Source organism: Hypanus sabinus, chromosome 2 (genome assembly GCF_030144855.1).
Source record: "Hypanus sabinus isolate sHypSab1 chromosome 2, sHypSab1.hap1, whole genome shotgun sequence".
NCBI classification, from domain to species: domain Eukaryota; kingdom Metazoa; phylum Chordata; class Chondrichthyes; order Myliobatiformes; family Dasyatidae; genus Hypanus; species Hypanus sabinus.
In genome coordinates this window covers 147,688,790-147,711,729 of record NC_082707.1, presented here as the reverse complement: position 1 = coordinate 147,711,729, position 22,940 = coordinate 147,688,790, and the positions used below count along the sequence as shown (strand labels likewise).

At 37.9% G+C, this 22,940-nt stretch overlaps 1 protein-coding gene across 2 annotated transcripts in view; it reads right to left on the bottom strand.

Moving 5' to 3' along the window:
• slc25a21 (solute carrier family 25 member 21) overlaps positions 1-22,940 on the bottom strand; it is a 410,375-nt gene that overhangs the window by 31,594 nt on the left and 355,841 nt on the right. For both annotated transcript variants that reach the window (XM_059956647.1, XM_059956641.1), the window contains one exon: positions 2,835-2,901. In XM_059956647.1, coding sequence (XP_059812630.1) covers positions 2,835-2,901 — 67 coding nt within the window. The remainder of the gene's footprint in view (positions 1-2,834; positions 2,902-22,940) is intronic.

Genomic DNA, 22,940 nt, shown 5'->3' with positions numbered 1-22,940 from the left:
AAACACATTATGCACATTACAGCATTTTAGATTTATGGGGCTGATTAATGAGCATATTAGTATTTATGGCGATGAAAGTAGGCATACATGTTTGTTGGTGTTTATGTGCATGCAATAAAAAAAACTCTGGGAATATGTTTGTGTGTGTGTAATTGCAAGTGAGAGAGACAGCAAATACATGTGTATGTGAGTGAAATACTGGGTGATTATGCATGAGTATGTGTAAGAGAGAGAGCAGAGAAAGACAGAGGACAATGTGGGTGTACATATATAAATGAGGGAGAGTACAATGTATGTATATGGAGGAGGTTTGTGTGACAGAAATGCAGATTGTGGAAATGTGTGTGTCAATGTGAGCGAGAAGTGTTTGAGTGCCTGTGAGAATGTCTCAATGAGTGTGAATGTGTGTCATGGTCAGAAAAAAATATAAGTGAGTGGTAAATAAGAGTGCTGTAGAACTGTGTGATATGTCCAATAAAATGCTGTTTTTCCTATTTACAATGCACTAGGTGTCACTCTGAGTCAACCACCATCTGCCCTCCTTGTGAGTATCATGGCTGAGTATGTATGGATGACATTCCTCCTGGCATTTATCTCCACCTTTAATACCTACAAGTCTTTCTCAAAGAACCTCACTTTCCTTTACATCCACTTCATAGCAACCATTCATTGATTTGCTGCTTTCTGGTTGTAACGAGGAGTTGGACTTTGCTCTGGTGATTGGACAGCAAACTGCCCAAATGCATCCATGGGGAACTGAATTGGCTGCATATAAGGAAACTTGGCATTGAAAACATGATACACACATGGGGAACAAATATCACAATCTTTTCTGATTTGACAATGATATGTTAGTACTCGTTCAGAAAATATTAAAACAAACTGATAAATTAAGCCCTATGTATACATTAGTCATTATGAATTGAAAAGGCATATGCCTCACTAAATTGCTCCAATGGCAGCATTTACAACTGATAGCAGCAGTAAAAAATTCCTGCTGGCTGGAACTTTTATTTTGTTATGATATATATCTGTAAACACTAAACACTGATCACAGGAACATGTCAGAACAGACATAACACATTTTATGGCAGATGGAACTGAACAATTGGATACTGCCACCGACTACTCAGGGCCTTTACAGAGACTTATTCCTTTTCTTATGCTTAAGTGCTAACACCTAACAGATGATTGCATAGTGCCTGTCTAAGCATGTTCATTCTAAACTGGAAATTTAATTTATTAGACTGTTATCATACTGTTGCAAGAAACATCAGGTTGTTATAGTAGGTAACTTTAACTTTCCACATATTGACCTCGGACAACCATATTGTAGAAAGACTAAATGAAATAGTGTTTGTCATATGTGTAGAGGAAAGTTTCCTTAATTAGTATGTAGAAGTCCCAATGAGGGAGTGGATGATATATTATTAGGGAATAAGACAGGACAGGTAACAAAAGTTTGTGTAGAGGAACACTTTTCATCTTGTGATCACAATGCCACTAGTTTCAAAGTACATTTGCAAAAACTTAGGTCTGGTCCACGGGTTGAGATTCTAAATTAGAGAAAGGCCAACTTTGATGGTATCAGAAAAGATCTGGCAAGTGTGGATTGGGACAGGCTGTCTTCTGGCAAAAAGGTACTTGATAAGTGGGAGGCCTTCAAAAGTAGAATTTTGAAAGTACAAAGCTTATGAGTGTCTGTCAGAATAAAAGGTAATGATAACAGGTGTAGGGAACTTTGGTTTTCAAGAGATATTGAAGCCCTGGTTAAGAAAAAGAGGTGCACAGCTGGTATAGGCAGGTAGGAACAAATAGGGTGCTTACAGAGTATAACTTGAAAAAATGGTATTAGCCTACAGCACCTGATTGGTTAATCTGGACTGTATATGCTCTGGCCCGTCCTCCAAGCATCTTCCCACCATATTTACATAATGCACTTAACTTAGAGCAAGTGATCCTCTACATTCAACACACATTATATTGGCATGCTGGGTGTAGCGAGGTACAATTTCAACATCTAGCTAATACCATACTTTAGCACATGCCCATTACAGTGTAGCAGTACAGAACACCCCAGTGCATCTAACCACTGTGCTGAATATAGGGGAACAGCATAAATACATTGAGCTAAGGCCTTTGGTTGTCCAATGTAATAGTGTATCATTCACTTGATTGGGTACATTGACTTGGATGAAAATGCACTGTAAAAGCTTTTGTTTTATTTTACATATGAATTAAAAACATTACATTTTCATACTTCCAAATTTCCTCATGACATAGTAGGAAACCATTCAACCCAGTAAATCTATGCTGGTTTTCAGAGAAATCCTATCAATCCCAAACTCCCACTTAGTCCCCTGTAATCTGTTATCCAGCATATGCCCAGTAACAAAACCGATTCTCCGACCACCCACCACAAACGGGGATAATTTAGTTGCTGAATCACTCACAACCACCATGTCTTTGTGTCATGGGAGGAAACTGGAACACCTAGGAAAAACCTGCATGATCAAAGGGAGAATATACAGGGCCATATTATCTTCAGAGATGCTGCCTGACCTGCTGCACACCTCCAGCAATCTGCTTTCTGATCAACATTCTATCAAGTTTGCGATAAGCAGCATCTAGTCAAGGACTTTCCCTCTTGACCATACTTTGTTGTATGTTGTATGTCAGTGGATGCTATGCTGTGCTGAAAAATACTGGTTCACATTGTCTAGAGTGCATTTGATTTGAAACTTTCTAACACGGTGATGGGTACTGATGATGGGAACTTCAGCCTCACTGTTTCCGGTGAATTACAAGTTACTGTCAAATACATTTACACTTACCTTCACAGCCCTTTTAGGTGTCTCAACCAGGATGGGAGGCAAGATTCCTTTGTAAAATCCAAGAATCCTAATTAAAAATAGAAAAAAGTAACTTACACATTCAAAGCGTTTATTAAATAATTTAGTGTGAATGCTTGTTAATCCAAAAGTGTGAAAACAATCTTAGTTACTGTTTTTCCCCATTGAAAATGGTGATAATTTCCAAAGTTAGCATGATGAAAAACAATTGATATTATAACTTACTGAGACAGAAGTGGCTGTTTTCTTTACATCTTATTTGTCTATTTCTGAGTTTTGCCATCAGAAATTTATGAGGAAAGGAAACAATTTCTTTGTGGATTATTTTTCTGGGCATTAAATACTTCCAGCAAACCAAGATATTGAGAAATTAAGTAGTTACTGGGAAAAGATCCGAAAGAGACAATTTGTCGTAAAAGATGGAAATATCTTTAAACACAAAGTACACTGCAGATGCTGTGGTCAAATCAACAGGTACAAACAAGCTGGATGAACTCAGCAGGTCGGGCAGCATCCGTTGAAATGAGCAAAGTAGAAATTTATACTGTTTATTTATTTAGAGATTCAGCATAGAGCAAGTCCTTCCAACCCAACAAGCTGCACCACCCAGTAACCCATCTATTTAACCCTAGCCTAATCACACAACATTTTACAATGACCAATCAACCTATAAACTGAGAAGAAACCAGAGTATCTGGGGAAAACCCACATGGCCATGGGAAGGAAGCACAAACATCTTACAGAGGATGCTGGAACTGAACTCCGAACTCCAATGCCCTGAGATGTAATGGCACCACACTAACCACTACACTTCCGTGGCACCTCAGTTTTCAAGGTCACATTAAGAACAGAAAGCAGTACAATATAATCATCAGTCTTCCAGAAAATGAGTTTAGAGATAGCTCCTTAGGAGGACAGAGAGAGAAAATGTTCCCTTTTACCTATAAGGACAAAGTTCCCATTGCAAAATTTTTACTCAGTGGATATGCATGGAGACAATGAAGAAGTTGGAGAGGTGAAGATGAAGGATTTTAAAATTGGCCTGAATTCTAGAAATGAGATGATTTATAAACTCTTCTGGTAGGCAGATATAAAAGGGGAAAATGAGTTGGTTGAAACTGGGATACCAGTAATGGTTTAAAATGGCAGAGATTGTAAAAGTCTTGCAGATGTAGATGAGAAGGAACTGGAAAATTAATGAAAATGTAGGAAGAAATGAGTTCCATGGGACAAAGATAAGCTAAAATTTTGGGTCTACAAGGGCAAACCTACTTGTGGATCTTAAGGAGATTGTATAATTGGACTACATGTGGCTGAGAGACTGAGAGATACTGAAGCTGCTAAGAGATTTTGAGAAGAAATGAAGCCTGTGATACCTTGTAAAGGTAGTGGGGTATCAGAAGAATCTGAGGTTTCAGAAGAGCAAACACGAGGGAATCTGCAGATGCTGGAAATTCAAACAACACACACAAAATGCTGGTAGAACACAGCAGGCCGGGCAGCATCTACAGGGAGAAGCGCTGTCGACGTTTCGGGCCGAGACCCTTCGTCAGGACGAGAAGGTTCTATTTCAGCTTCTTCGAAGCAGCGATGCACCAAACAATAACTCCTGCCTTATCTCTAGGTTTACAAGTAATTTCAGGATTTACAGACAATGAATATTGTAAATTCAGAAAAATTCATCCTCATTCAGTCCTATGGTCCCAGAAAACATAGTGCACAATCAAGAAAGCACACCAATGCTTCTACTTTCTGAGCGGGTTGAAGAGAGCTGGACTATGCATATCTATAATCATGACCCTCTATAGATGCGCAGTAGAGAACACCCTAGCATGCTGCATCACTGTGTTGTGTGGAAACTGCACCTCAAATAAAGCCTTAATGCCAATAAGGCTTCTAAATGTGCTAGCAAATAGGAAATTCTGTTACAGGTAACGTATATATGTTACACACTGCAAAGACTGAAAATTTGGTTTGAAATTTGATAAACAAAAAAAAATCTCCTGTAGGATTGAGTTTTACAATTAATTTTACTGAAGCATTAGTAAAACTAAAGTTATTTTAGTTGACTTTTAAATTAGATTGTTCTTAACCAATAGATTGATAGTCTTAAAAAAAGACAAACCCAAATCAATTATATTAGTACAGCAAGGTCAGCCATCTTAAATAACAAGAATAATTATTTTAAAAATAAGTAAATAAAAGTACTGCTAAATTTTTCTAGTTCATGGATAATTTCATGTCTGCAGTCATATGAATAAATCTCAGTAGAAGCATTAAGTATAATCCAATTTGTGTAATTTTAATTATACTTCAAATACATTTTCCAACTTTTACCGAAGGTGAAAATTCGACCTCATGAAATCTAAAATGAAAGGCAAAATGGTTTTGCTCAAATGGGAATTATTGTAAATTAAAACATCAAATTAAATATTTTCAAATTAAATATGAGACCAGATGTTTCATTAAATTATTCACTCTTTGGCACACTTAAGACAGGTTTAGTCAATAAAGGAAAAAGTGCCTTGGATGCTGTTTTACTTTTCCAACAACAAGCCTGAAGCATTACTTCTCCACCAAAGACTGATCTGAGGATTAATAAATAGTTTATGACATTGACTTCAACAGTACCATTTCAACATTGAAATGTGCACTTTCCACTTGTAGCTTTGAAGATCCTAAAAGAGAAATGGGGCTTGCAGTATCAGCAACTTCTTGTTAGATTCAAGTTCAGAGGACAATTTGTCAACTTTAATCGAAAGTAGCAAAAATTGTCAAAATTCAGGATAGGTAGAAAACAAATTCATTGGAATTGCCTACATTCATTTAACATGCATGATCTTTTGCTCTAAGTGCTATCATCTCAACAAATCATCCTGGATCAGTGTGAACTGCCCAAACGACCACATGCTTGTTTAATCAGCTTTAAGCATTGCCAGCAAACAACTAAACCCAAAGCAGAAAACCTGTTAAAATAGCAAGAAAAAGAACTTAATTAACAGAGAGTGACAGATTTGAGAGCAAAACAAAGCCAGACAAAAATAAGAACAAAAAAAAAACTAATGGGCAAAATCTCTGCTTATAACTGCAAGTAATTCCATTTGGGAAGTACAAGCAAGCCAGTACAATTTGTCAATCTTTTCACAGCAGCATTTCAACATCAGACAATTCTTGCAATCCAGTAGCAACTTGCAGAACAGTATCAAATCCCTAGCACTTATTCTAAATCCCACAGTATTTGTGACAGCTTAGATTTGGCACAGCAACAGCACGTTCATTTCATTTGATAGGAAAGACTATTACCTTCCCTCGGTAAAGCATAGGTAATTTCATTGAATAGTTTAGCTAACTGTTTAGTTTAACTGCTTTTCCATGCTCTTAAATATTTTGGTTTTTCAATCTTCTTATTAATCTTATGATCAATTGTTTTAACAGCTTGATTCTTAATAGTTCTTGAGTGTTTCTGAGAAACTGAAACAGTCAGATGCATTTCAATGTTTTAAAAGTGTAAAACCCAGGTAATATGGGAAGGATAGGAGGTAGGAGGTACAGAAGCCTGAAGGCACACACTCAGCGATTCAGGAACAGCTTCTTCCCCTTTGCTATCTAATTCCTGAATGGACTTTGAATCTTTGGACCCGACCTCACATTTTTTAATATACAGTATTTCTGTTTTTGCACATAAATAATCTATTCGATATACGTAATTGATTTACTTGTTTATTTATTATTATGTTTTATTTTATTTATTTTTTCTCTCTCTGCTATGTAATGTATTGCATTGAACTGCTGCTGCTAAGTTAACAGATTTCACATCACATGCTGGTGATAATAAACCTGATTCTGATTCTGGTTCTGAATTTCATCCTGAATAGCATAATATGATGCTTTTTGGAAGTTGTATATGATAAATGGTAAAGCATTAAGGAATGTTGGTTAACAGCGATAGCAGTAGTCCAAGTCCACAGTTCTCTGAAAGTGGTAATGCAGGTCAATAGGCTGGAGAATAAGGTAAATAGCATGTTTCTCTTCATTGGTTGGGCATAGAATAAATAGTTGGGACGTTATGTTGCAACTTTACAATACACTGGTTAAGCCATGCTTTGAAAATTGTCCACAGTTCTTACTGGTGCACTATATGTGATTATGTTGAAAAAAGTGCAGAAGTGTTTCAACAGGATGGTGCCTGGATTGATGGGCTATCGTTATTGATGGAGATTGCATTGGCTGAGCCGTTCTCTTCATAGGAGTCTTAAAGGTGACCCGACAAAAGTATATAAAATTTGAAGCGGCATATATACTCAGTAGCCACTCTATTAGATACAGCAGTGGAACCCGGTGTGGTCTTACGCTGCTGAAGCACATCCACTTCAAGGTTTGACATGTTGTGCGTTCAGAGATGTTCTTCTGCACACCACTGTTATAACGCACGGTTATTTGACTTCTGTTGCCTTCTTCTCAGCTTGAACGAGTCTGGCCATTCTCCTCATTTACAAGGTGTTTTCACCCACAGAGCTGCCGCTCACAGGATATTTTTTATTTTTTGCATCACTCTCTGTAAACTCTAGAGACTGTTATGAGTGAAAATAGAACATAGAACATAAAAATCTACAACATGTAACAGGCTCTTTGGACCACAATGTTATGCCGACCACGTAACTACTCTAGAAACTACCTAGAATTAATTACCCTATTGCATAGCTCTCTATTTTGCTAAGCTCCGTGTACCTATCTAAGAGTCTCTTATAAGACCCTACTGTATCCGCCTCTACCACCTTCGCTGTTAGTGCATTCCACGCACCCACCATTCGTTGTATTAAAAACTTACCACTGACTTACCCCCGTACCTACTTCCAAGCACCTTAAAAGCCCCTCATGCCAGCCATTTAAAGCTTCTGGCTATCCACACAATCAATGCTTCTCATTGTCTTATACACCTCTCATCCTCCATTGTCCAAGGAGAAAAGACCAAGTTCTCTCAAACTATTCTCATAAGGCATGCTCCCCAATCCCTGTAAATCTCCTCTGCACTCTCTCGATAGCATCCAGGAGATCAACAGATTCTGAGATACTCAAACCATTCCATTTGACACCATCCATGGTGTCCATTCCATGGTAAAAATCACTTAGAATACATTTCTTCCCAACTCCAATGTTGGGGCTGAACAAAAACTGAACTTCTTGACCATGGCTGCTGCCACATGATTGGCTGATTAGATATTTGCATTAACAAGAAGGTGTACAGAGGTACCTAATAATGAGAGGTACAAAATTGGAGGTAACCTGCTTCATTATCAACTGCATCAACTTCTCATCAAGATCTGGATAAATGAAGACGTACTTGCAGACTTTAGAGACTCAGCCATCGTTACCATCTACAAAAGGAAAGGCAATCGATCTGAATGCGGAAACTATCGTGGAATTTCCCTGTTAGCAACAGCAAGAAAGATCCTCACCCACATCATGAACAAGAGCTCAAGCCTTTAGCCAAGAAGATCCTTCCGGAGACACAAGCCGATTTTAGACCATCACATGGAGCAATCGACATGATCTTCACAATGCGACAACTACAAGAAAAATGTCGTGAACTACTTAAACCTTTGTACATGGCATTCATCGACCTCACCAAAGCCTTTGACTCAGTATTGAGGGAACTCCTATGGGATGTCCTATCCACCTATGGATGCCCTGAAAAGTACCTTTGAATCCTGAGACTCCTCCACGATGGCATGCTTGTCACAGTCATGGTCAGCAAGAGTAACTGTGAGCCTTTTCAAGTTAGATCAGGAGTAAAACAGGGATGTGTGATTGCCCCAACTTTGTTCACCATCTTCATTGTGACAATCATCCACATTATCAAGGATGACCTACCCCAAGAATCGAAATTGTCTACAGAACAGATCGCAGACTTTTCAATCTTGCCCGTCTCAAGTCTAAAAACAAGACATCCACAAGTTCCCTCATTGAGTTCCAATACGCAGATGACAACAGTGTTGCAACTCTTTCAGAAAACCACCTACAACAGATTCGGACTGCCTTCAATCATGCATACACAAAACTTGGACTTACCATCAATTCCAAGAAGACTCAGGTCATCTACCAACCGTCACCAATGGAGACAAATCGGATAGAACCATCAATTCAACTTGGCGAAATAACCCTGGAAAACGTGGACCACTTTCCGTATCTTGGAAGTCACCTCTCCTCCATTGTCAACCTTAATGATGAGATCCAACATCGTCTTAAATGCGCTGGAACAGCTTTTGGATGTCTCTGAACTAGAGTCTTTCATGATCGTGACATCCGAACAGACACCAAAATGTTAGTGTACAAAGCTGTGGTGATCTCAATGCTCCTGTATGCATCAGAAACCTGGACAACATACCGATGACATCTGAAGGCACTTGAAAAGTTCCATCAATGCGGTCTTCGAAACATCTTAAATATCAGCTGGGAAGATAGAAGAACCAACGTCAGCGTGCTAAATGAAGCAAAAACAATGAGCGTTGAAGCCTACATCATCAAGAACCAACTAAAATGGAGCAGTCATGTTGTTCGGATTAAAGACGAACGTCTGCCAAAACAAATCTTCTACTCCCAGCTTAAAGAAGGCAAACGTAAAAGAGGCAGACAATAGGAGAGATTCAAAGACGTCTCAAAAGCCAACATGAAGAAATGTAACATCGACATCAACAATTGGGAAACCAATGCCAAGGACAGGAAACTCTGGCAAGCCATCATCTGAGAAGGAACAGCAACTTTCAAAGCCAGCAGATGTGGAGAACTAGAAGAAAAGAGAAGAAACTGGGAAGAGAGGCAGCAACAGCCAAAACCCGATCTGTCATCTGGAACTACCTGTCCTGAACGCGGAATGACTTTCAAAGCCAGGATTGAACTCATAAGCCACTTGAGAGCCCATAAATAGATCAACAGAACGAAGACCATCATCCTTGATCTTGAGGGATAGCCACGACGACGACAGATGTACCTAATAAAGCAGCCACTGAGTGTAGATAGGGCAGATAGTCAAAATCTTTTCCCCTACTAGGTGTATTAAAACATGAGTTTAAGATAACAGGAAGAAATTTTGAAGGGGATCTGAGAAGTTTTGCTTCCCACACAGAGTAATTGATATCTGCACAGTGCTACTAGAGGTGGTGATGGAATCAGATACAATTATTATGGTTAGACAAGCTCTTAAATAGGCAATGCATGAAACGATACAGTCCAAATTGGGGCAAATGGGATTAATGTACAGAGGTTGTTATGGATATGGTGGTTTGTAGGGCCATTTTCTATGCTCTCCCACTCTGTTGGGATTGATCATGCTGACTGTCAAAGTTGTTATCAGCTTTCATGGGTGAGATTTTTCTTGCTCTCTAAGTGTCATTTACACATGCAAGGTATGCAGTTGTTCAGGGACTTGGCAATAAGGATTGGTCTTGCACTTTGTAAAGTCAGTCCTGGGGAACCTGCTTGTAACAATTCCCTGCTGGCAGGAATTTCTGGGTCATTATTTATGATTTTTTAAAGCTTTCAACAATAATTGTAATCTCAGTGACTGACAGGTTGTTTAGCAGTAATTAAGACAAAGTGCACTATTGAAAATGGAATGAAGTCTGAAATGGATGAACCTTATTTTTCTGTTTTGACTTTATCCACTACCTAAAATGCTATTGTATACATTGGATGGTGAGCCAGAAGGATGATACTTTTCCCCAGCTCATAGAGGAGTGTTTATTTCATACCACAGCTTGCATACTTTAATGTTAACTGTGCCTCTGTGCTTGACTTAAGTTGCTGTCTGATTTGTGGCTGATTAACTGAGTGTTGTTAGCCACAATGTTATTTTTATAGTAAACTTTGGCCCCATGTCTCACCAATGTGGTATAAAGGCTGCTTTTGAGCTTGGATAAAGCATGTGTGTCAGGAAATGCTGAAATGCCTCATAGGTCTGTGGGTGAAAGGTGGCATAATTGTATGCACATCTGAATACAAGAATTATTTGCATCTGGAAAAACAGTGAATCTTTTTTATTTTCAGGTCTCTTTCAAATGTTATGGGCCACCTAGAGCAAAGCAAAAACTGCTTGAGTGGTCATTGAGGAGAAAATGTCTGCTGCAACGTCCAGATGCTTGCTCAATGCATAATCACTATTATAACTTACTACTTTCAGATTAGTTTCCTTTTAGAGGTTGTTTATTTCTTTGTGGATATTTTTAAGTTGACTTTTACCATACTCCCTTCACCATCTGGCTTTATCAGTTTCAAGTTAGGCAACTAAAGGTTCGATCCCAATGGAAAATTGATAGCTGTTTGGAATTTCTCTGTTTAAAAAAAAACCCAGGCTTTAAATTCTACTATGGAGACAAGGGACTGCAGATGCTAGAACCTGGAGCAAGAAACACACTGTGGGAGGAACTCAATGGCTCAGGCAGCATCTGTGGAGGAAAACTGACATCAACATTTCAGGTCCAGATGAAGGGTCTCCACCTGAAATGTCAATTGTCCATTTTCCTCCATAGATGCTGTCTGATTAACTAAGTTCCTCCAGTGGTTTGTTTTTTTTTGCTCCATAAATTCTACTATGCAGTGCAACGTTATAGCATATCACACAACTGAATTTTACACTAATGGTGTGCATTGAATGAATTGGAGGTTATGCTTTAGTAACATGGGGCATTGCTGACACCACATCTGGAGTTATATGGACAATCATGAAGGAAGGATGTTAATGCACAGGAAGCCAATAAAGAGAAACATTAGTTTAACAACCACCATGGGAAGGTAATGAGGAAAAGATGGGCAGGCTTGGCTTGTGTCGGCTGGAATTATGAAAAGTGAGAGGGGACTTAAAATTGAGAAGATCCTAAAGGATGATGATGTGGAAAGGACTATTCCTCTTACAGGATAATGAAGTACAAAGGCTCAATATTTAAAGATAAGAAATCTCCCACTTAAGGCAGAGATCTTTTTTTCCTCTAAGTCACAACTATATTCCTCGAGGAATATAGAAGTAAAGTTTTTGAATGTGTTAAATCAGAGCTAGATAGACATTTGATAAGCAAGGGAACTGAACATTATCGTGAATAGATGGAATGCAGAGCTGATCAATTGAATGGTGGAACAAATGGTCTACTCCTACTTTATCTACAGTGCCTATAAAAAGTATTCACCCCCTTGGATGTTTTCATGTTTTATCGTTTTACAACATTGAATCACAGTGGATTAAATGTGACTTTTTTTACTCTGATCAACAGAAAAACTCTTTCATGTCAAAGTGAAAACAAAGTGATCTAAATTAACCACAAATATAAAACAACTGATTGCGTCAGTATTCACCCACTTTAAAATGAAACACCAGATCATCACTGGTGCAGCCAATTGGTTTTAGATCTCACATAATTAGTTAAATGGAGATATCAAGAAATAGAAAGAATGAGGCACAGCTATAAATCTGTCAAGAGCTGGTACAAAAACTGAGTGACTGTAAGAAGGGGATTAGTGAGGGAGGCCACCAAGAGACCTATGACAACTCTGGAGGGGTTACAAGTTTCAGTGGCTGAGATGGGAGGGGCCGCACAAACAACAACTGTTGCCCGGGTGCTTCACCAGTCACAGCCTTATGGGAGAGTGACAAAGAGAAAGCCACTGTTGAAAAAAAAACGCACATGAAATCTCAGATAGTTTTCCAGAAGGCAGTGGGAGACCCTGAAGTTAGTTGGAAGAAGGCTCTATGGTCTGATTAATCCAAAATTGAGCTTTTTGGCCATCAGACTAAACTCTATGTTTGGCATAAGCAAAACACCATACATCAAAAACACACCATTCCTACCATGAAGCATAAGAGGTGGCTACATCATGCTGTGGGGATGCTTTATTGCAGCAGGCCCTGGAAGGCTTGTGAAGATAGAGGGTAAAATAAATGCAGCAAAATACAGGGAAATCCTGGAAGAAAGTCTGATGCAGTCTGCGAGAGAATTGTAACTTGGGAGAAGATTTGTTTTCCAGCAAGAGAATGATCCCAAGCATAAAACCAAAGCTACACAGAAAGGGCTTAAAAACAATAAAGTTAATGTCTTGGAGTGGCCAAATCAGAGTTCAGACCTCAAACCAGTTGAGATTTTGTGGCTGGACTTGAAAAGGGCTGTTCACTCATGATCCCCAAGCAATTTGACACAGCTTAAACAGTCTTATAAAGGAAAATGGGTAAAAATTGCAGTGTCCAGATGTGCAAAGCTGATAGAGACCTATCCACAAAGACTCAAGGCTGTAATTGCTGCCATAGGAGCATCTACTAAATATTGATTTAAAGTGGGTGAATACTTAAAGAATCAATTATTTTGTGTTTTATATTTATATTTACATTACTTTTAGAGATCTGTTTTCACTTCCAGGCCATGCTCTCTGCCTGCTGCTGTCATCAGGAGGGAGGTACAGGAGCCTTAAGTCTCACACCACCAGGTTCAGAAAAAGTTATTACCCTTCAGCCATCAAAGGAGTCTTTCTCTGTGTCAAAAAAGACAAAGTAAATCCATTGTGATTCAATGTTGTAAAACAATAAAACATGTAAACTTCTGGGGGGGGGGTAAATACTTTTCATAGGCACTGTACTTGCAGAATAAAAAAAATGCTCAATACAGGAAGGATATGGATGCAGTAGAGAGAGTGCAGAGGAGATTTACAAGGACATTGTCTGGATTGGAGAGCATGTCTATGAGAATAGGTTGAGTGGACTCGGCCTTTTCTCCTTGGAGCAACGGAGGATGAGAGGTGACCTGATAGAGGTGTATATGATGATGAGAGGCATTGATGGTGTGGATAACCAGAGGTTTTTTCCCCAAGGCTGAAATGGCTAACACAAGGGGGCATAGTTTTAAGGTGCTTGGAAGTAGGCACAGGGGGGATGTCAGAGGTAAGTTTTTCACACAGAGAGTGATGGGTGCGTGGAATGCACTGTCAGCAAAGGTGGTGGAGTGTTTTGAGAGACTCTTAGATAGGTACATGGAGCTTAGAGGAATAGAGAGCTATGCAGTAGGGAAATTCTAGGCAGCTTCTAGAGTAGATTACGTGGTTAGCACAACACTGTGGACCAAAGGGCCTGTAATGTACTGTCAATTTTCTACGTTTCTTAATATTTCCTTGCATGTGACATGTAAGCACACTGAATATATAATTCATGTGCATAATATCAATCTTTATGCAGAGGTCTTTTTTTCCAAATCTGTCACATTTGCCTGATTACAAATGGGCAATGAGCAACCCGTGGAAAACTAACTTTTTTACTGCCCCAACTTTGTCATTTCAAGGGATAATCAACTACTTCTACTTCCTACATCTGAACCAGAGGAAGTTACAAGAGTGGAGTTAGAGTTGGAAAAGCAACTTCTGTTTAGCATTCTGAATACTTCTCCAGCATTTAACTCATGAAGGTGCCTATTACTTCCCATTTCAGAAAAGAGGCATCTGGTTCTATTGAGAGTTCTACAAGCAAATGGCAAGGGGCTCCTCAATAACCCCTGACATCATTTTCGGCTTTTCTGACAGGCCAGAAAGCATGTAAACTGCATTTTGTGTCCACTTCAGATTTTTCAAATCGGAGATTCTGTTGTTATCTTCTAAACAGGACTGGTATATGACTTTGCAGTAAGCTGACATAGTAACTTCCTCAGCCCTTTACCTTAATTTCAATCTGCAAAGCCAATTGTTTATTGTGTGAAACAACCCTCTCCAACTTGTGTACTGTGATAGAGTATGAAGATGTCTCTGTCATGTAGCTATGTTTTCCTTTTCTCTGGAGGATTTATCCTTCAAGTTTGGGTGCTGGATGAGTGGGTTTTCTGCACTACTAAACAGCATAGGAGAGGAGATGTTGGTAAATGATAGACTGAAGAGACATACACAGATTCTGAGTATAGTGTAATAATGCAGAAAGCATTTGAAAGGGAATATTAATGAAGGTACAATGAAGTATAAGAGTAAAGTATAAACAGAAGAGATTCTGCAGACGCTGGAAATCTTGAGCAACACAAGATGCTGGAGGATGCTGGAGGTGTTGAAGAGTTGATGTTTTGGTCCATAAATCTTCATCAGATCTGCCTGAACTGTGGAGTTCCTCCAGCAGTTTGTAAGAGTAAAGTAAACAGAACAAAAAAGGAAAGGTCTAACAAGGGCAAACATTAAGACAAAGGAATGAAATTTTAGAAATGAGAATAAGGAAAGGGCAAAGAAATCTAACAAGTATGTTGTGTTCATCTTCACAGAAATCAGAACAAATACTCCCAGAAATACAAGAGAGTAAAAGATCCAAAGTAAATGAGAAAATAAAAATAAATAGACACTAGAGAAGATAATAAGCTTTAAAATGGATAAATCCCAACAACCTGATAATCTACTTTTCTACATCTTAGTTATCACCTTACAAAATTCAAAAGATACTGGAACAGTTTCTGTAGGCTGAAGGCCACTGCAAGGAGTTTTGTTTACAAAAGCAAAGATGTCAAGACTATAGAGGCCATTGGTGAAACTACACCTGGAATATTTTGTACAATTTTGCTCACCTACCCCAAAAAACATATCATTGAAGGAACACTGCAATGAGTCCTGGACTGATTCTGGGGATGTCAGGTTTTTCATGTGAGAAGTAATTGAGCAGACTGAGAGGAGACTATATTGAAACATACCCAGTTCTTCAAAGGCTTGCTCATTATTTTGAAACTGTGAGCACAGATCCATCAGAAACGGGGAGAATGATTTCCTTGACTGATGGATCTATGCTCACAGTTTCAAAATAATGGGCAGGCCATCTAGGATTGGAAGGAGGAGAAATTTCTTCCCTTAGAGGTGAAGAGCTTTTGGAATCATCTGATCTAGAGGGCTGTGTAGAATCAGCCATTGATTCAATTGAAAAGTGAACAACAGATTTCTGGATTTTAGATAGAAGAGCGATTATAGAGATTGGGCAGGACAATTATACAGTATTTAAAGTAGAAAATTAGGTGTGATTTTGGTAAAATTCCAACCAGAGTTAAAAAGCTGAATGGCCTGCTCCTGCTTCTATACCTTAAGTCTTGTTGGCTATATATATACTTTATCCACTGTGAGCAACTTTGGATCCTGCATAAGTTAATCTCAAGCTTCTGTAGCCTTGTGAGATGTTGGACCAGGAAGGATCCCTTTCCTGTCCTTGATGATTCATGACCACCTTATCTTGAAAGACAGAGGTGAAAATGTGTGAGTGGGAGTACTACTTTTGTCAGACAGCAGATTACAACACCAACCTGGATCAAAGAAATAGAGCATCCTACTGTTTGCTCCCTGGTCTGTAGCAATTAGCTGCTGGTACTGAACCTCGAAATCTCCTATCACTTCAGTCTGAGATGGTCACCAGGCAACCCATATGTAAAGGACATCTTTGCACCTCTCATTTTTTTTCTGCACAGGAGAAATGTCATCATTATCACCAAATCTAAGAACTGCCTTTCCTGCTCCACATCTATAATGTCAACAAAAAACATCACAAAGACTTCTAACAGCAATGTGCTTTAACCGGCAAGTTCTCTTTAAATGTCCTCTTTCATCAGCTTCTGTTTACAGATACTTCTGAAAAATCAGCTGTGATTAATCACCCTCTCTCAGCCGGCAATCACCACCATTCCTGCCATCCATTCTGTATCCCCTAGTCTCCATTCATTCACAGACCTTCCCCTTTGTTTTCCCTGTCTCTCCTCTTCTCTCTGCAACCTAAAACTTATTTGCCAACATTTCCACCCCCCCCCCCCCCGATTCTGATGAAATGTCCTCAAACTGAAGCATGAAATGTGTCTCCTTTTCCATTGTTTCTGTTTGAGTTTGTTGCGATAAGTATTTTGTTTAAGAAGATCGATGTTACTTTTTATAGGAATGGCAAAAAAAGTGAAACGTCAACTGTTTTTCAACTTGGAACAGGGCCATGTTCCAGCTTCAGCATATCACTATAAATGTGAGCAAGGAAAGGTCATGAGAGGAACATGTGAGTAGACCCTCATGCTTATAAATTACATTAAGACTCAGAAAGTTGCCTATGACCTTCTATTTAATAAAATTAAACTGAGAAGAAAATTGTGAATTCACAATCCACTTTACCAGCAGATCACTTCTAAACAGAACATAAGGTCATAAAATTCTGCTCTCAAGATTTCACTAAATTTCTGAAATTATTGTATTCATTACTTTCTAAGACATTGATGTATAGCTCATAAAAGATTTGAGAGTTTATGAACCAAAGCAATATTTAAACATTTCTTCCAAATTAAACTGGCTTAATAAACTGGGGCGGACCACTCTCTGTTTGTTTATTTGGTGTATGTTCTTAGTTCAGGTTTCACCAATCTACAGTTATTACAAACCTAGAATCACTCTTATTACATTCTGTATATACTGTTCACACACACAAAAATAATTCTTGCAACAATCAAAGATGAACAATTCATGACTCAGCCCCAAACACTTAATGTTCAGACCCAGAATTTGTTTAATAAAGTGAACATTTTCCAAGGGGTTTAATATGAAATGAATTAAGTGCCTAAAATCATTAGTAAAGATTCACACTAACAAGAATATCAAGAACCACACATTACAATTCACAAGTTCACATGCAATTTCCTAATTGCAGTTAAAGTTCCATGTGCCCAGTCTGAATGACAATTGCCTTGTTTGCCTGTATTATGAAATGATACTCTGCCCAATCCACATGCACAGAGACAGAACAGATATATGAGGGTAATACCAAACATCAGTGAAAACATGCCACAATGAGCTTTGAAACTAGCACATTATAGTCACCACAGCTTCCCTATAGATAGACATGGATTTATTCCCAGTTTTCATGAGTTCAGGAGATACAGCATCCTGACAAGGAAAAATATCGCTGTTCTTTCACAATGCTATGTCTAAATTCCTGAAAGTCAAGCCCTTACTACATTGTGAAACTCCCATTAACAGAAGCACTGCAGATTTCGGAAAGGTGTTGCACCACGAACTTCAAAGCCAATTAAGAATTTGCTCATAATTTTGCCATCCTGAAAAATGAATTTTAAGAAAGCAATTTACAGGCAATGAAGTACTTTTTCCAAATGCAGTCAGAATAAACAAGAGACACAACAAAAGCAACTGTTGATGATTTGGGAATGGTTCACAGGGTCTCAACTCAAAATATGAACAATTATTCCCCGCACCTCTACATCCCCATCACCTGGCAGAGATGCTGATCGACCTGATGAGTTCCTTCAATAGATTGTTTGTTGCTAACAAATAAACTATTCAGCATAACAATATAAAGTGTGGATTATACCTTTCCAAATTACATGTTGATAGTCACCAACTCATGCACAATAAACTTACATTCCACCCTGCACCTAACAATAAACAATAACAACATCTGACTATGTACTATATTCATAAATGTTGAAGAGATTACATAAGGAATGAACATCATTGTGCACGAAGCTGCAGTTATTTGGATTATATAAAGAGAGAGCAATACTAAATTCTAAATGCCAAGAATGCAGGTTCATCAAGTTGTGCAGTGCAAATAATGTAAATGCTATAACGAGATCTCATGAGACAAGTGAAAAAATAAATAATCTCAAAAACAGTTTTGAAAAGTTATTATTCACTGGAAGCCATATAAGATCTTAAAAGAATGAAGATGATAATGTTAAATGTCCATCTGTCAAATTACTGGAGGAGAAAAAGCTTGAAGTTCAAAGTTCAAATTCAATTTATTATTAAAGTACATATATGTTATTATATGCTACCTGGAGATGGATTTTCTTGCCGCATTTATGGAGAGAAAAGATAATATGGAAGAAGGGAAAAAGGAACTTATACAAAACTATACGTAAACAGACAAAGATGGACAAATGACTAATGTGCAAACAAAGATAAACTGCTGTCCAAATAAAAACAATACCAAGAACCTGAGTGGTAAGGGGTCTTTGAAAATGAGTCAGAGAATCAGTTCAGAGTAATGGTGAAATTTAAAAGTTTTAAATTTCTCAGTGTTATCATTTCAGAAGATCTGTTCTGGGTCCAGCACATAAGTGCCATTAAGAAGAAAACACGGCAGCACCTCTACATTTTTAAAGTTTACAAAGATTCAGCATGTTGTCCAAAATTTTGCCAAACTTTATTTGATGTGTTGTGGAGAGTATATCCACTGGTTGCATTACAGTCTGGTATGCCCTACAATAGGAAAGTCTACAAAAAGTAGTGAATATGGCCCATTCCATCATGGGTAAAGCCCTTCCCACCATTGAGCACATCCACATGGAGCACTGTCACAGGAAAGCAGCGTTTATCATCAAGGACCCCCACCATCCAGGCCTTGTTCTCTTGTCACTGCTGCCATTAGGAAGAAGGTACAGAAACCTCAGGCTCTTGAACCAGAGGGGATAACTTCACTCAACCCATCACTGAACTGTTACCCCTACCTATGGATTCACTTTCAAGGGCTCTTCATCTCATGCTTTTGATATTTATTTCTTTATTATTATTATTTCTTTTTGTATTTGAACAGGTAATTGTCTTTTGCACTTTGGTTGTTTGTCCATCTTGTTGGGTGCAATCTTCCATTGATTCTATTGCGTTTCTTTGTACTTACTGTGAAAACCCACAAGAAAATCAATGACAGGGCTGTATATGCTGACATATATGTACTTCGATATTAAATTAATCAAACTTTGAACTTTGGGGAATGAAGTTATCAGTGTCAGATTAGAAGTCTGGTGGTTGTAGGTAAATAATTGTTGCTGAACTTGCTGCTTTGGGATGTGAGGGTTCTGTGCCTCCTGCCTAATGGCAGTATTGTGAAGAGAGCATGGCATGCATGGTGAGGGTCAACGATTTTACTTTCTAAATACTTTCGGGCATACCTTATGGATTTTGGGCTGCTGATTGTGAAAATCACCATGAAATTTCCCAGTCATGCCAGTATTTGTTAATTCAATTAATAATTCAATTAAAATGTTGCCCACAATGTAAGCTGAAAAATTTTCTATCTTTTCCAGGCATGTGTGGGCATGCTTAAGCAGAGCAGATGCTGCATGGCAGGACAGATTTTAGAAAGGCTATAAATTTCCATGAAGAATTTTGATATTTGAGACAGATGTTTCCTAGAATAACTGTTGCCAGTATTAAGGAAAGCATTTTTGTTGGTCCACAAATCAAACAGGTCATCAATGACAGGCAACTCAAAGAAATTCCAGTGGGACTAGAGAAAATGACATGGAAGCACGTTGTTGAAAATTTTCTTGGCAACTATAGAGCACCAAACTACAGTACGTGCAGCTGGTTGATAACATGCTTCAAGCATGCAAATCTATGAAGTGCAACATGTTATAAAAGATTCATTTTCTCCATTTAGAGTTCTTCCCTGCAAATCTTGGTACTGTCAGTGACCAGCGTGGTGAAAGTTTCACCAGGACATTGCAGTCATGGAGAAATGGAATCAGGGCAACTGGAATTCATCAATGCTGGCTAATTGTTATTGGACACTGAGTACAAATGAAAATCATCAACAAAACATTCTTAGCTTCGTTGAACTATTGAAAAACGTCAGCACCATTATGCAGTTAAACACATTATATTAAAAAAAAATCTCACTTCTTGAAATTTTTACATGATACAAATATCTGAAATTATATTTGTGTTTAGCTTCAAGTGGTCTATCTAAAACAAAAACAAAATTCCGAGGAAGCAATACTTTTGGAAAAAGTGGTTCTCCAGTGTAGAAGCAGGTTTCTTGTGGCAGCACTCCAAATAAATGTACTCAGTGGTGGAGAGGGCTTTGCCTGTGATGGATTGAGCTGCATTCACAACTTCCTTCAGCTTTTCTCATTGCTGGGCCTTGCTGTTATCAAACCAGGCCGTGATGCAACCAGTTAAGATATGTAGAAGTCTGTCAGTGATTTGTTGAATCTTCTTTGTGCTGTCCCAGAGCAGGGGGATAAGCACACAGCCCTGTGGTGCACCTGTGCTGATGATGAATGTGGAGGAGATGTTGTACCGAATCCAAACAGACTGCGGCGGGGGGGTGGGGGGGGGGGCGGGTCTGCCAGTGAGGAAATTGAAGATGCAGTTGCACAGGGAGGTACCGAGGCCCAAGTTTTGAAGCTTAGAGTTGAAATTCAAGGGGATGCTGAGTTGGAAGTCAATATTATTTATTTACAATCAAAGCCATATTTTTTCCACCTGAAATTAATATTGATCGCTTATTTACACAAAATAGAGATACAAGCTTTGTGGTGGTAAGAAGACAGGCAATTACACCTTATAAATACATAAACTTGAGAAAGTAAGACAAAAGTAAATTGGAATATATAGTATATATTACTGAGTATCTGAACAGTTTGCTTGTGTTCAAAATGCCTGCAAATAGCACAATTAATTGTCTGGATATTCTCAACATTTCTAAACAGAATCAATGTCTAAATTGCTTCAATACGATTGCATTATGCAGTAACTTAAGCATCACTGCAAAGGGATGTCTCCTTTATTGTCATAGAACAGTGTTGAAAATAACACCAGAGTGCAAATGTAGTCCTGCTCTGCAAAGAACTAGCCTATACTCTGCAGAAGAAGACACACAGCACTTCAGTCCAACAGTATAGCCAATTTAATTCAAGTCTACTGCAAAATTAGGTTCAGAAAGTGTGCAAATGATCTGCAGAAGGTCCAGGAAACCTTGTAATTTTATTTAATTGCAAGTTTGAATGAGAGATCTCTCCTCATTAGGAAAATTCTAATGAGAACTTTGAAGGAGTCACAGTATAAACAATATATTGATTAACATCGCTAAGGACAAAGTGCTCATTTATCAGTATTCATCTGACTGTAACTATTCAAATAACTATTTAAGGAACTTCTCCCAGGAAAAGATTACAACAAATGCTACTTGTGTTTTGTTGAACAACAAGCATTTGAAATTACATTTTAATTTTTATTTATTTCAGAATGTTAAAAATGTTACATTTTCTATCAGCTAGATCAAAGAGAAAAAAAGAGATTATTTGCAAACTTTTGGCTTTATAGTAATATCTGGAAATCATTCTGATATTAAAAGAGAGTAAAGAATAGTCTAATTACATCTAATTAAAATAACTTACTTTTCAGATGAAATAATTCTAGAAGAATGTTTTAAAATAGGTTTAAGTATTAAAGTCATTCAGCGGAAGCATTTCTATAAAGTTTTCTAATTATTATTAATAATAGAAACAAATTGCATATTTTATTAACTGTTGTCAACTAGGATTTCCCAAAGAATGGGATATGCACTGCTAAAGTTCTAAGTTATTTTAGATCATGTTAATTTATTCAGACCAAAAGGGGAAACAGCAATTCCAGTTCATGCTATCAATGGCTTAATTCAACTTTGACAATTATAATAAATTTCTTAAGCATAAAATTTTTAATAAGTATTTGCTGCACACTATTCAAGACTTCCTGATTTGATGTACCTGTATAGGATTTGTAGATCTTCTTCAGTGCATCATCTTTAACATTTAAAGAGCAGTTTTCCTTAAAATAATTGTTAGCAATTCTCACCAGAACTGGTATTTCCAGTAATCGGGAGCACAAAGGTTACTTTTCAAACATAGCTTCACCTGAAGATCTCTTTTCAGGGAAAGAATGTGAGCTGTTAAGAAGTGAATAACAGTTGCGAAGAATATCTGACACAGAATGGCCCTGATCCATGAATCCATTAGTTATTTAAACAGGCAGTGTTACTATTATTCAAGAGATTCTTGGAGTACTTAACTTTTTCAAGACCCTTATACAGTACTTCAATATATAAAACCACCATATTGCCTACCTACAACACAAACGTAGGAAAAATAAAACAAAATGTAAAATATTACTCTACACCTATTCAAAATATCAAAATGTATGTAGAAATGTACTGTATGTAGATGGTATTAAAATACATTTAAGCCTTGCCTTAGATTCATTATAGATAGATTATTTTGGAGAGGTAAACTCATAGGAGACAAGTCTTCCTTTAAGACAAAGGATGACAAAGATGTAAAAGGCTAAGTCAGGCAAATAAAT